This window comes from Mandrillus leucophaeus, unplaced genomic scaffold (assembly GCF_000951045.1).
Source record: "Mandrillus leucophaeus isolate KB7577 unplaced genomic scaffold, Mleu.le_1.0 Scaffold298, whole genome shotgun sequence".
In the NCBI taxonomy this organism is placed as follows: domain Eukaryota; kingdom Metazoa; phylum Chordata; class Mammalia; order Primates; family Cercopithecidae; genus Mandrillus; species Mandrillus leucophaeus.
Genome location: NW_012103120.1, coordinates 1,811,407 through 1,825,850, shown reverse-complemented (window position 1 = coordinate 1,825,850; position 14,444 = coordinate 1,811,407). Strand labels below are relative to the sequence as shown.

General features: G+C 37.3%; 2 protein-coding genes across 6 annotated transcripts; one reads left to right on the top strand and one right to left on the bottom strand.

The window, feature by feature from the left end:
- Window positions 1–822: 822 nt before the first annotated feature.
- THAP5 (THAP domain containing 5) lies at window positions 823–8,334 on the bottom strand. 3 transcript variants are annotated; one of them, XM_011986347.1, is made up of 3 exons: window positions 8,057–8,334; window positions 4,423–4,615; window positions 823–3,702 (listed from the first exon to the last, which is right to left on the bottom strand). In XM_011986347.1, the coding sequence occupies exons 1-3, from the start codon at window positions 8,137–8,139 to the stop codon at window positions 2,788–2,790; spliced, it is 1,191 nt and encodes a 396-aa protein (XP_011841737.1). In that variant the 5' UTR covers window positions 8,140–8,334; the 3' UTR covers window positions 823–2,787. The 3 variants fall into 3 exon arrangements, with proteins under 3 accessions (XP_011841737.1, XP_011841738.1, XP_011841739.1); XM_011986348.1 differs by having other exon boundaries at window positions 4,545–4,615; XM_011986349.1 differs by lacking the exon at window positions 4,423–4,615.
- DNAJB9 (DnaJ (Hsp40) homolog, subfamily B, member 9) lies at window positions 8,065–13,354 on the top strand. Of its 3 annotated transcripts, none has more exons than XM_011986351.1 (3): window positions 8,065–8,664; window positions 10,270–10,496; window positions 11,414–13,354. In XM_011986351.1, exons 2-3 carry the CDS (start codon window positions 10,280–10,282, stop codon window positions 11,863–11,865), a joined length of 669 nt encoding a protein of 222 aa, XP_011841741.1. In that variant the 5' UTR covers window positions 8,065–8,664; window positions 10,270–10,279; the 3' UTR covers window positions 11,866–13,354. The 3 variants fall into 3 exon arrangements, with proteins under 3 accessions (XP_011841741.1, XP_011841740.1, XP_011841742.1); XM_011986350.1 differs by having other exon boundaries at window positions 8,178–8,428; XM_011986352.1 differs by having other exon boundaries at window positions 8,472–8,548.
- The last annotated feature ends 1,090 nt before the right edge of the window (window positions 13,355–14,444 follow it).

The following is a 14,444-nucleotide window of genomic DNA, read 5'->3' as shown; positions in this document are numbered from 1 at the left end:
TACTGTGAAATGACAATTTTTTTTCATTCTGATGTGGGCAGCAATAAATACTGTACCCTGTATCCATTAGGCCTCAACGAATAAATACAGGAATAAAAATAATTTTTGGTTTTTAGTTTTAAGACCATTAATGACCTTGTAAGAGACAGGATGAGCTAATGATTGTTTTGATTTTCTAAATGAAGCATGTGATGAGATCCTCATCTTGGGCAAGTGGGAAGGAGAGTCAGGAAAGGAAGGAAGGAGTGAGAGAGGGAATTTGAGAGTGGGGTTATGAACTCGCTAGAAAAATACAGTAACACTGCTGGGCTCCTCTGATTTGTTGTCATGAATCTATAATCAAGTCTGTCCAATCATGTGATTTTTTTTTCTATTTCTACCAGCTCTTCTGATGTAGGAAGAGAAAAGGCAAAGAGATATTTGAACTCAACCAGGAATGTAGTTTAGGCAAGTGAGAACAATAGGCAAAAGAGCAATGTTGTTGAAAGTTTTACCGGAGAATGATTACTATGGTCCAGATAATCAGAGTAAGGATGGACATAAATACAGAAAGGGTACTGTTTTTCAGATTTTGAAATATCTGCAGTACACTTAACAGCTGAGCATCCCCAATTCAAAAATCTGAAGACTGAAATGCCCTAGTGAGCATTTCCTTTGCATGTTATGTTCGTGCTCAAAAAGTTTCAGATTTTGGAGCATTTTGGATTTTCAGAGAAGAGATAGTCAACCTTTACTTATAATTTATTAAAGAAATACAGCTAGTTTAAGTTTTTTTCCTGAGGAACCTGTAACTTTAAACAGAAAATTACTACAATGTACATGTTGAAACTTAATATATCATTTCTTTATTATGACTCAAGATTATTTTCATCTGTATTATTTTAAATTAAGTATTCGCAAAACACAACATGGGAATACTTAATAACACTGTATTAACTCTATCAATTATCTACCCATAATTTACGTGAAGATTTTAAGTTTTCTCCCCCATCGTCACCTAAGACACTTCTAATTTTTTATAATTAGCTGACACACTTTCATACAGTACCAATTAATATTAGCCTAATTAAACTAAGTCAAATATGGCCAAAAATAATCATCATGCATTTACAAAACAATTAGAATATTATTTGCCATTCAGCATCAACTTTTATTGAGCACCTCCTATATTCCAGAACCAAAAACATGTTTGTTCCTTACAAAATTCTTAAAGCCACCCTTTAAGGTAAGTAGTAGTATCTTCTACTTAACAGATGAGAAAACTTAAGAATCAGACTGATAGAACTTCCTCAATATCATAGGCAGAAACATAATTATATTGACTGCCAATTTTAAGAAAACATCTATTTGTCATATTTGTGTCATTACTACAGTCTTTGCTTTTACAGTTTTCTTAAAATCATGTGACTATAAACAGCATTTTTGTTTACATTACCATCACTTCTCTTTCCTAAGAGAAATTCTTTGTTTCCCTAATATCATGACCACTTATGTATAATTTCTTGCTTATAAATTTTAATAAAATATACATAAGTGGGAATGTACAGTATTAAGTATTACTCTATTATTCTGGAATTTAACAATGAACAAGCACATATTTTAAAAGCCACACCTACTAAGAAACAGATACAAACTGTGATTTCTAAAATATACTTATATTTAAAATTAACCTCATTAAAATTTTTGGTTTATAAATATAACTGTATAAATACAGAACATTTAGAAGCTTAGATGACTATGTATTTGATGGTTAGCCACATATAAGTTACTGAAATATATACTCTTTCAAGTTTGAAGTACCTCTTCTAAGAACTGGGCTAATGGGTGGTTCCTTTAGTTCAACTGGCATAAAATTATAAAAGTTCTATCTTGGCCAGGCGCAGTAGCTCATGCCTATAATCCCAGCACTTTGGGAGGCTGAGGCAGGTGGATCACCTGGGGTCAGGAGTTCAAGACCAGCCAGGCCAACATGGTGAAACCCCGTTTCGACTAAAAATACAGAAATAAGCCGGATGTGGTTGTGTGCACCTGTAATCCCAGCTACTCGGGAGGCTGAGGCAGGAGAATCACTTCAACCCGGGAGGCAGAGGCTGCAGTGAGCTGAGATCGGGCCATGGCACTCTAGCCTGGGTTACAGAGTGAGACTCCATCTCTCCATCTAAAAAAAAAAAAAGTTTTATCTTCCTTTCTATTACAGATATATAACTGTAATATATAACTACAGCCAAAAGGTCAAACACTACAGAATTCAATAAATATTGAAAATAATACATAGTTAATATCATCAAATTCTAGCCAACTTCTAGTATTAAGTATGCATTATCTTATAGAAAATGTGTTCTAATAGAAGTATCTTAATAAAAAGGGAAGGCTCTATAAAGAACCAATCAGAAATCTGTAAGTGCTTATTTTACAAATTAGGGACTGAGGCACAATCGTAAGTAACTTGGCCAAGTCATATGCCAGTGGTAGACCCAGGACTGATTCCTGAACCTGACTTCTAATCTGTGCTCTTTGACCACTTCTTTGTTTTCTCATGTTATAACTGAATCCTTTTATGTGCTAAGTTTTAATTTGGAAAAGTATCAAGTAATAAAACTGCTTTTCTTTCCAGTCCAACTCTGTTTTTCTTAAATGAGCATTACAAGAATAGGATACAGTTCATAACTTTACAACACTGTCATAGGTTCATTAAGATGAGAACTTTATACAGGAAAAAGTTTACATGTAGTTTGCTTTGGCTGGAAAAAGCTTATTTAACAGTCATAGTTTTAAAACCTAGTTATTCTATATCATAGTGACTTCATATGTTGTAAAATGGTTTTCTATAATCTTGACATTTTCTTCAGATAGCCAGTTTTCCTGCTTTAACTGCCTTACAAGAGCTTCCAAAGACTTCAGTCTACCTAGAGTTTGTTGCTCTTTTAACTCTAGAAGAGTTATCTTTGAATGTAGCTTAGAGACTTTCTGCCAAAGATGTTCCTTATTTATATCTTGTCTGCAGTAAGAATGTTCGATTTGTAAAACTTCTGTCCCATAGTCTACATCCTTATACAAGGAGTCTTCGATGTCTATGTCTTCCATTTCCATAGTTTCTTTTTGGGTAGATATAAAAGAATTAACTGAAGGTTTAGAATTTTCTGCAGGTACAAAAATGGCAATAACAGATTCTTTACTTGTATTTAATTCTTCAACTGTTTGATTAATTGTGCTGAATAAGAACGGATTTTCCTGTGCTGACTTTATTTCCATGGAATTACTTGTGAAGTTTGGATTAGCAAGATGATTGGTAGTTACTTCAAGAACGTCTTGGGTTTCCAAAGATTGATGAATACTTTCTGAATTTGAAGTTGTCAAAGTAATGGTTGTAGAATTCAGATCCTCAAAACATGTGTGAAAATCACCTATACCTGTATCTCGGTAAACTGATGTTTCCAAGGTAGATTCTGGTTTCCCAGTATGTTGTTTAACTAGATTAAGAGTTAACATGTTATTTTGTATACTTCCTGTTTTGGGAGCTGGTGGCTTTACCAAGGAAGATGAATGAAGTAATTCTGGATGTTGAGGGGGCACATTTGTGTTAACTATATTTTTCTTTGTCTCATTTAATATAAATGATTCTTCTGACTTGGCTTTTGGGCATACTTCTTTCTCATCTTCCAAGTTTTTCTTCTGGGATTTTTTTTTAGAAGGGTCTTTTCCCTAGAAAATAATATTTTCATGTTCTGAAAAAGAAGACCTTTACTGGCTTATTATGCTAGTGCTATTTAATTATAATTTTGAGCACTACAAGGCCAAGCAATTTAGTTAACAAAAAAAAAAGTTCACCTTAAAGTGTTTTCTAAAAAACATTAATCCCATTCAATATACGACAGAAACATTTGAGATCATTCAAAAGACTAGTATATTGGGAGGCCAAGGCGGGCAGATCACCTGAGGTCAGGAGTTCAAGACCAGCCTGGCTAACATGGTGAAACGCCCATCCCTACTAAAAATACAAAAATTAGCCGGGCATGGTGGCAGGCGCCTGTAATCCCAGCTACTCAGGAGGCTGAGGCAAGAGAATGGCTTGAACCTGGGAGGCAGAGGTTGCAGTGAGCTGAAATCGTGCCACTGCACTCCAGCCAGGGTGAGAGAATGAGACCTTGTCTCACACACACCAAAAAGAAAGTATAAAAAATAAAACTCATGAACTTGTGTTAATAACTTAATAATGTATATCTCTTGCTTCTCTTAAGCTGTGCTTCATGACTTCAATTTTTTTTAAATTATCACTTTTAGTAAAAGCACAAGTTAGTGCTCCCTTTTTTCCAAGTATCTGCTTACCCAAGTTATAGTTCCCTCCTACTCTCCCACCTGATCACCTGCCACCCTGCAATCTGCCACTCTGCTCAGCATTACCCCTCTCCCATACTGCAATACCTGATTGTCTTCAGGCAAAGAAAATATTGTTGGAACTGCAGTTTGTTTTAAATATCGAATACCCCATCTGATGTCAAGAGAGTCAGGAGTAAAATGGTCACTACATAGAAACTGGTATTTACTGGGAACCCATGAATCTCGCTTCATATTCTTTAACCACTTTTCCAGTCTTTCTTTGTCATGTAGAGGAAATCTGGAATTTAAAAAAAAAAGAAGAAAAAAAGGAAAACTTTGCTATATTTTTACAACTTTGCCAAATTCCAACCCCATATATCTGGGTAACCTATGCATCAAGTAAGTGCTACAAGAGGAAGGCAACCATCCCTACCAAATAAGAGTATCTTCATCACAACTAGTACCATTATCATCTCTGCAGTAAGAGGCCTAAGGTGTAAGACATGTAGCCAAGGCTCTTATCTGGTAAGAGCTGAACATAATTCAGAGTCCCTTCAAGTAAAATATATGTGTTCCTATAAAGGACAAAATCTATTTGTATTTTCTATGGATTATGTTCCATTTTTATATTGCTGTACAGTTTGCCTAGAACTAGAAAAGAGCTTTGTATAAATTATAAATTCCTGTTCAAATGTATTTCATAATACCACCTCAAGTCAAATGGCTTGTTGTCTACAATTCAAGGCAGCATTAAGCTTTACAATTTATGTTAATATTTAAAAAATAAGTAGATTGTTCAAACAAATGACTTCAAACAAATCATTCAGCTGAAAGAGTACTGAAAATATTCTCTTTACTAGCATCAGCTTTAATTCTATCTATATGTAATCCAGTCTAATAGTACTACACTTCTATAACTAATGAACTGGGAACTCCAAAATTCAAGTTCTGAAGGAGAAACTCTGATACAAGAATGAAACATGTTAAAAGGGACAGTCTCAGATATTTTACATAAAACAAATCAAATACAAATGGCAAGACAGCGCTGTATACATTTTGTTCCTGTACCTGACAATAACCTGGATTTAGAGTTGGTGCTAACATTACAATGTATGGCAGAATTTGATAGAAAATTTTTCCTATCAATCTAAAAAGGTTTGGGTCAAAGTATACAAAACAATATTTGAAAATGGTTTATATTTCATTTGATAATTTTCCAAGAACACAGTCCAAGACACCACATAATTTCCTGTTTATAAGAATAGTAATAATATAAGGTTTCTCATATAAAATGTAGCTGTTATACATTCCCTTCCCCCAATCCCAAACATTTAGCTTATGTTTTGTAGTAGCATCATTTTTTTCCCCCTTAAATTCTGTTAACTTTTTAAGATGCCACGGAAAGTCTGGGTACTCTTTTTTTTAATCCTGATATCCTCATATGGAAAAAATCAGATAAACTACCTTTGGAAATTCTAACCACAGAAACAATATTAATCATGTTTTAAAAATACTTTAACTTTACAAATATTAGGTTGTAAGTATGACAAGTATAACCAGAAAAGGAATTTTAAAGGCAAACAAATTTTCTTTTAGAGGACCTGACTACTTCTGGCCATTGGTAAATTCATTTCTCTTGTCACAACTGAAATGATATAGGCCTTTTACAATAATGCTTTTTACTGTAAATTCATGTATATGGATGCTGTTTGCACATTATTTCCATTATACCTATATGCTAAGTTATCAACTCATTAAAAAAATACTTTGTGAATATCCTTATTGGTAACTGGATTGTATTGCTTCCTCAACAGGTAAATCTTTAAGAAATCTTGATCATGTTTCCTGAATAAATTATATCTTTATATTGGTTCAATTCATTTGATAATTTTGTTTCATTGTCTTATGTAATCCCCCAAAAGCATAAGATAATCACAGTACAGACTGGACACTATATTAACTGAATTCCCAAATTCATATATATTTAAACTACAGTTTGCTGTAGTGTTAACATGAGTAAATTCAATTCAAGTTTGGCGCTACTGGAGAATAAAACTAAATTTTTATTTTGTGGATTACACACAAAATTTTTTTTTTAAACCCTAGAAATAATACCACTTTTACCAAATTCACATTTTCAGTGAAAAAAAACTTTACAATTCACTTGCATTATTTTTTCCTTCCTAAAAAGTTACTGTAAGGTCCACAAAGGTTAGTTAAAAATTTTAGTGTGGAGTTACACCCCATCTCCAATATCAAAGGCCAAATAAATCTGGGAAATACGAGGTTAAATCAAGTTCAACATGATCTTTTGCTACAAACATTCTCAGAGGTAGAGCCATTAGTACAGTAATATTTTCCTATAAACTGAAAGTGGATTAGATTGTTTTCCTCCCCCAAACATCTCTTTGCATCTTGAGGCAGGGCTTCAAGGCAGACAATCTGGAAATATTGCCATGGATTGTGAATTACTCGGGGTTATCAGTTTTGTTTTCGAGTCGGAGTTTCGCTCTTGTCGCCCAGGCTGTGGTGCAATGGTGCGATCTCGGCTCACCTCAGCCTCCACCTCCTGGTTTCAGTGATTCTCCTGCCTTAGCCTCCCGAGTAGCTGAGATCACAGACATGCACCACCACGCCCGGCTAATTTTGTATTTTTAGTGGAGAAGGGGTTTCTCCATGTTGGTCAGGCTGGTCTCGAACTCCCGACCTCAGGTGATCTGCCCGCCTCGGCCTCCCAAAGTACTGGGATTATAGGCGTGAGCCACGGCGCCTGGTGGGGTTATCAGTTTTTTTTTTCCCCCCATTAATTAAAATACTGGAAAGCAGTTGAATCATTAGTGAATAAGTCCTTCAGGTCTAAAGTAAAATGGGCACAAAACAACGGCTGAAAATCTGAACCAGGTTAGATCTAAACGAATTGTTTTCAAATACAAGAAAAAATGGAAATGCAGTATTTTAAATATGTTGCTTTTCATGTGTTATTAGTCATGTAAGCACTATTAACATCTCCGCGTTATAGATGAGACATGTGAGACACCAAAGCTTAATTTCCAAGAGGTCATTAAGTTACAAAGTAGTGGAACCAGGATCTAGCATTGAAGCCTGGACTCCTACTTATTATACGACACTGCTTTTCTGTACTTCTGAATACAAATCAGTGCTTCAATAGTTTCATGGAAATATATTGTGGCTCTTGTAATTCTGAATAACAGAATAAAACCTTGCTCTCTGCAGAGTATCTACAATGGCTCTGACACTAAACTTTCAAGGTCGGTTACCTAATCATTCTGGGCCTCGGTTTTCTCAGGAGAAAAGTGGGATGAAATTATACCTATGGGACCTAACTCGCAGGGGGTGTAAGTTAACTTTGCGTGCACCTTTCCACCGCGCAGGTTACACGTATCTTAAAATGGTGGTTAATGTTGTTCAATGAAATGAGATCACCAGAGGTGGGGAAAAGACTCTGAAAACCACAGAAGCCCGCGCAAACTTTGCTGTTTTAACAGTTAACACCCAAACAGGCTCCTGGGCCTCGCCACCAGCCCGCAGTCCTCGCGCAGGAAGGGCATTGCTAGGTAAACTGAACTAGCGCCTTCCCCGCGTCTTCCCGCGGGCGACGGGCCACGTACGGAGTAGCTGAGGACTCACTGGCAGAGCGGACAGGAGACACCCAAGTCCAAAGGCCACAGGTCCAACGCCTCACGGCGAGGCTGACACTTCTGCTCCACAGACAACTTACGGATAAAAACTCAGCTTCCGGTCTTTATTGTTTCGTCCCCGGCGGTTCTTACAACAAATCGCTGCGCAATAGCGGGGCATCATTCGGGTGAGGCCCCGGGAAACCCGGGTCGGCGACGGGCGCAGGGCAGCCCTCCTCACTGAGGGTGCGCCACAGATCCAGGCCTCTCGAGCCACTGCGCCTGCGCTGGCATCCGCCGGGAACGCCGCCTCGTCTATCGACTCACTTCCGCCTCCGCCGATTTAAGCACCGCCTTTTCGGGGGTTGGGGCCGGAAGTGGCGCACAGCCCTAGCGGCAACAACAGTTTTCCACGTGCGCGTAGGGCGCCGGGGTCACGTGGGGAGGCAGAAGCCAATGGGGAAGCGTTTCGTGTAGGTCTTCTGAGGTGGTGGCGCCAGCGGCTGCCTGCTTCCCGTGAGAAGCTGGCTGAGAGGGGACTGGGCACCGGCGACGAGGGAGGAGCGCTAGGTCGGTGTTGGACCGAGATTAGGGCGCGCGCCAGCTCCGGGAGGCCGCGGTGAGGGGCCGGGCCCGAGCAGCCGACCCGAGCCGATCGTCGGGGTTGCCAGCGCCTCTGTGGAGGAGCAGCAGTAGTCGGAGGGTGCAGGTGAGGGACGAGGCCGGGGTCGTGGGGAGGGGAGTTCGGAGGGTAGCCCAGACCTGTCTTTGTGAGCTGAATTGGCCTCCGTGTCCGCCACGGTCGCCGCAGGAACAAGGGACTGCATGTTTTTGGCCGAGAGAATAGAAAAACGGAGAGAGCCGCCTCACAGAATCGTGTTTTGGGTTGTGCCGCTGGCTTTCACGGGCGCCGGATTAGAGTCCGGTTCTCAGGCAGCCTCTACGGCGGGGCCTGGGCGGGCAGGGAAGGTGCCTCGCCTTTAGGTGAAGGTTGGACGGTCCAGCCCAGCCGGCCACCGAGGCTGGGGAATAAGGCACGGGCTGCTGGCTGGCGGGGCCGTCTTGGGGATGAGAAGTCTGTACAATACAAAACTAGTCAGTTCAAAAAAAAAAAAAAAATTATTAGATGTCCACCTTGAGACCGTGGAATAACGTCTACTGAACCAGTGAGGCGCCTCCCTGTCAGTTTTAGATCCGCCCTTTGACTAGGGAGCAACCTGCAGTTGACGCAGCGTCCATGGGACACACTCTTGTTTATGTTCCTTAAACCGAGAGGTGGTACTTGATCCTTGGTACCCGTGACTACGAGTAACTCTCTGGAAATAAGTAATCTACCTGCCTGCTAATTACTCTTAGGAAAGGCCACTGGAGAGGAAACTAGGCAATTTCCACAAACCGTAGTGTTTTTCGTCAGCCTTGTTATGGCATCATAGGTTACTAAGGACCCTGGTGGTACCGTATTCAAAAAAACAGGATCCATCCCTTCGTTTTGAATCTCAAGTCATTGAGTACGTATTGTCAAGAATTCTAAGCTAACACTTCTTTAATGGTTTAAAGGTAAGAGAAATATTTTAACTGTTGAGAAGTGTGAAAGTAAGAATCTGCCTTAACCACAGTAGAAACTATCAAAGTTCATTTTTCTGGCAGCTGTAGGAGAAATCTTAAATTCTGTTCATCATGAGTTTTAAACAATATTTAGCCACGCTTCCTGGTTAAACATTTGGGATCTTAACATTTGGGAGAAAGACAACATTCTAGTATTGTCAGTATTAATATTGTGATATTAAGATTCTCTACTTGCAGTCCTTGGCTCACCTGTTGAAATGAAAGCTGAATTTTTAGAGAGAGATTAATACTAATTTACATATGCTGGGCTATTTATCTTGGTGCTCCACCGTTTTTTTTTTTAATTTTTTTTCTGTGAAGTTAAATACATTATTACTTCCAGGGTATGAATTCTTGAAAGGAAGGTTGGGATCTTATTTGATTTTCTTTTTTTTTTCTTCAATGCTTGCATTTGATGAATCTTCAATATAAACTGGTTAAAAATCAGTTATTGAAAATTTTCTATCTCCTTTGTGTATGGCCAGAGTATTAGTGGACAAAGCCAAGGATTATTTTTGTTCTCAATAAGGTTAAGCCAGTTTGGGAGTTATAAAACTATAAGTGAAATTACATGTGAACAGGTACACGATACTGTATGCTTAACATTTTGATTCTGCATTAGGTTTACCTTGTGTTGGATTTCTTTTAAAAGAAAAAAGTTTTAAGATTAGCTCCATCCATAACATTTTTTTCTTCTTTTCTATTTTAGGATATTAGAAATGGCTACTCCCCAGTCACTTTTCATCTTTGCAATCTGCATTTTAATGATAACAGAATTAATTCTGGCCTCAAAAAGCTACTATGATATCTTAGGTGTGCCAAAATCGGCATCAGAGCGCCAAATCAAGAAGGCCTTTCACAAGTTGGCCATGAAGTACCACCCTGACAAAAATAAGAGCCCGGATGCTGAAGCAAAATTCAGAGAGATTGCAGAAGGTAAATAAATGCCAATCTCTGAAGTGTCATGACTATTAACTAGTAAGGAGAATGATAGGTGGAGTGGGATTTATGTATAGATATTGCATGATTCCCTGAGATTATTTTCTTATTACAGATGCTTTGATTCCTGAATAAATACATGAAAGAATAATAGATAATTTTATTGGTATACATATCTAAACATATTGAAAATCTATTATTCTATGTTATTTATAAGATCACTGTTGTTTCTATGACAAAAAGAATTTTAGGTACCCCAAATTCTTATCAACTAACTTATGAAACAGAATATTTTACCATTTTAAACATTAAATACTTAAAAATTAAACTAGACTCTAAAGTGCTTTATTCACTTGATCTGCGTTTCAAAGCCATATTTGTCTTTAAAAAAAAAATTGAAACAAATTTTGATTTCGGACTAGCTGTAAAACAAATTGCACCTGCTGAGCATTCAGTAATTGTTGAGTGAAGGTAACTGAGCAGGGAGTTAGAATTAAACATTTACTTAAGCAAGGAGGTGCAAAATCTTAATTCCTATTAATTGGTTATAGTTGATGGTTTAATTTTTTAATACAATTAATGATTTCACACAAATAATATGAAGCTTAAAGAACTCTGTAATTGTTGCCCACGTGTTTATTTGTAGTAATGGTGGCATTTAATAACTATTTATTGAGTATTATAGATAGCATTGTGCCAACTGCTGATAATACAGCAGTTAATGAGACAGTTTCTACCTTGTTTTATAAGTTCGATTAACTTGATGCTTTTATTTGTAGTGTTTTGCTTTTATTTCTGTTGTGAAATTCTTCCCTAAAATAATAATATTCAGTTCACTTACTTGAAGAGATTTGAATGTATGTAATTTTGAAGATTTTATCTTCAGTTACTAAAAATATTTTTATCTCTTTCAGCATATGAAACACTCTCAGATGCTAATAGACGAAAAGAGTATGATACACTTGGACACACTGCTTTTACTAATGGTAAAGGACAAAGAGGTAGTGGAAGTTCTTTTGAGCAGTCATTTAACTTCAATTTTGATGACTTATTTAAAGACTTTGGCTTTTTTGGTCAAAACCAAAACACTCGATCCAAGAAGCATTTTGAAAATCATTTCCAGACACGCCAGGATGGTTCCAGTAGACAAAGGCATCATTTCCAAGAGTTTTCTTTTGGAGCTGGATTATTTGATGACATGTTTGAAGATATGGAGAAAATGTTTTCTTTTAGTGGTTTTGACTCTACCAATCGGCATACAGTACAGACTGAAAATAGATTTCATGGATCTAGCAAGCACTGCAGGACTGTCACTCAACGAAGAGGAAATATGGTTACCACATACACTGACTGTTCAGGACAGTAGTTCTGTTTCTGTTCTCACTAAATCCAACTAGTTGACTCTTCCTCATTATCTTTGATGCTAAACAATTTTCTGTGAACTATTTTGACAAGTGCATGATTTCACTTTAAACAATTTGATATAGCTATTAAATATATTTAAGGTTTTTTTTTTTTTTGACAAATTCAGCAACATCCAACTAGTAGACAAAATGCTAATTATTTCCCTGATTAGGAAAGTTTCTTTAAAAAACACATTATTTTGCCTAGTTCTTTTTCTCTACCTGCCCTTGGGCTCACTAATGTCACCAGTTTCATTACCAAGAAAAGATTGAGTTTACCTGATTAAACTTTAAAAGTTATTGTAGATTTAAGTTGTGTGAACCTAATGATTTTTGCAGTTAAACCTTTACTAATTGAAAGTTGCATGTTCTGTAACATCTGTGACTTGGGTTGCAGAATGTACATGAAACTGTATAATTGAGTCATTCAGCAAAGGAGAACAGTATCTTGGTTAATTGCTACTGAAAGGTTGAGAAAGGGATGGTTTCATATTTACCACAGCACTCTGCCTTTCTACAGTAGAACTGGGGTAAAGGAAATGGTTTTATTGCCCATAGTCATTTAGGCTGGAAAAGAGTTGAAAACTTATGAAATATTGCCAAGAGATTGTCATGTGTTTGGTCCCAGGCTAAAAGTGATTTTGTAGTGTTGAAATCATAGCTACTTACATATCTTTTCACATTTCTTTCTTAGTTGTAGGCACTCTTAGGTCTTAATACAGATTTATGTGTTTGTGTGTGTAGTTTCTCCTCTCGCTACTCATCTTTATCTAGAGATTGACTAATACCTCATTCTGTTTGTAAAACCAGCCAGTAATTTCTGTGCAACCTTATTATGTGCAATATTTTTAAATCGTGAGGAATGTGTGCTTTTGTTTTCAGATAGACTTATTTCTTTAGTTCTGCACTTTTCCATATTATACTCCATATGAGTATTAATCCTATGGATACATATTAAAACAAATGTCTCATACAACATTGTTTGTGAGAGAAATATAAATATTTACAACCTGATATTCATTGTTGTTTTATTGTTAAACGTTTATTATGCAACTCTGGAGGTATAGAGGGCATATAAGCTATGGGACATATGCTGATCGCAGGCTATATTCATGAAGTTACTTTTGACTAACCTGAAAACTCTGATAGGATTTTGTTTGTCATTTGGTAATTTCTACTGCATTCTTCTGTCACAAATTTTGATAGCTTGAAGATATTTTTAATTATAATTTTGTTGTGTTTGTTTGCTAGGAGCAAGCGTTCCTGCTCCCAGTTCTTTCTTCTTTAGGTCTGGTTGGGAGAAAGCAGAAACTTTACATAAAGCCGTATTTCTTAATCATCTTTAATTTGAAACTTAAGAAAATGAAGTTATTCTGTTATATTTATGTAACTTATTTCCTGGAAGTTATATCTACTAGTTTTGTTTGATAATAAAATTAGCGATACCTTGAATTTTGGGCTGAGGATTATCTGTAGCCTATTAAAAAAAATCAAGTTTTGAGACATTACAGTAATATATAAAGCAGAAGAGTGTGGATTGGGAAATAAATGAGAAAAACCACAATCAGGATGTCCTGGAGAAGCTTTAAGGATTGGATTTGGGTGAGGTTGTAGAATTCATTCATACTAAATTTATTGGAGAACTGCATTGGAAAGCTCTGCTGTTTGCTGCTTCCTCCAGGTAAACAGTTGTTAACAAAAGTAACTTTTTCCTCAGGCAAGGGACTAAACAAGTCTTGAAAGAAAGCGGTTATTTGGGGGAAGACTTCCCAGTTGAGAGTATTAGGGTGTGAGGTGAAGGCAGAGTAGAGGTGAAGTGAATTTTCACTTGAAGGTCAAGAGGGTGCTGGTGAGAAATGGCAGCACTCCCAGAGTAAAGCCTCCTTATGTTGGCTTAGTGGGAAACAACTCTGTATGCAGACCACATACTTACCTGTGGGTACCTGCTGGTTAAAAAACCCTGACAATTTAGCTGGGTGTGATGGCATGCACCTGTAGTCCCAGCTACTCTGGAAGCTGAGGTGGGAGGATCACTTGAGCTCAGGAGTTTAAGGCTGCAGTGAGCTGTGATTGGCCACTGCCTGGCAATTTACTGAGAACCATCGCTCCTATTCAAAAGAGGTTTAATACAGACACATAACTTTCTCAGCCATCTGTGCAATTTGATCTAATCCTTCATAAATATACTGATGTCCAAAGAATGTCAGACATTTAAGGAAAACTGACAGCTAGGAAAAGAAGCCCTAATGAGTAGCCCTGACAATATAATTCAGAGATTGAAAGAATTTAAGATTCTAGTATCAGATTTTTTAAATAGAATATTGCATCAACAAATACAGTTCTTGTCTTAACCTGTTTACTTCAGGATTTCTTTAATGATGGTGTCAGAACAGATGAAGTAATGTGAACTCACATTTGGTTTACAATTACATCTAATAGCCAAAGCCAATGGCAGGTAACAGATGTGTGGTACAGGTGTTCCCTACTATGCAGGCCTACTTTGTCCTGTGAAATTCATATTCTTCCTCGTATCTCAACTTTG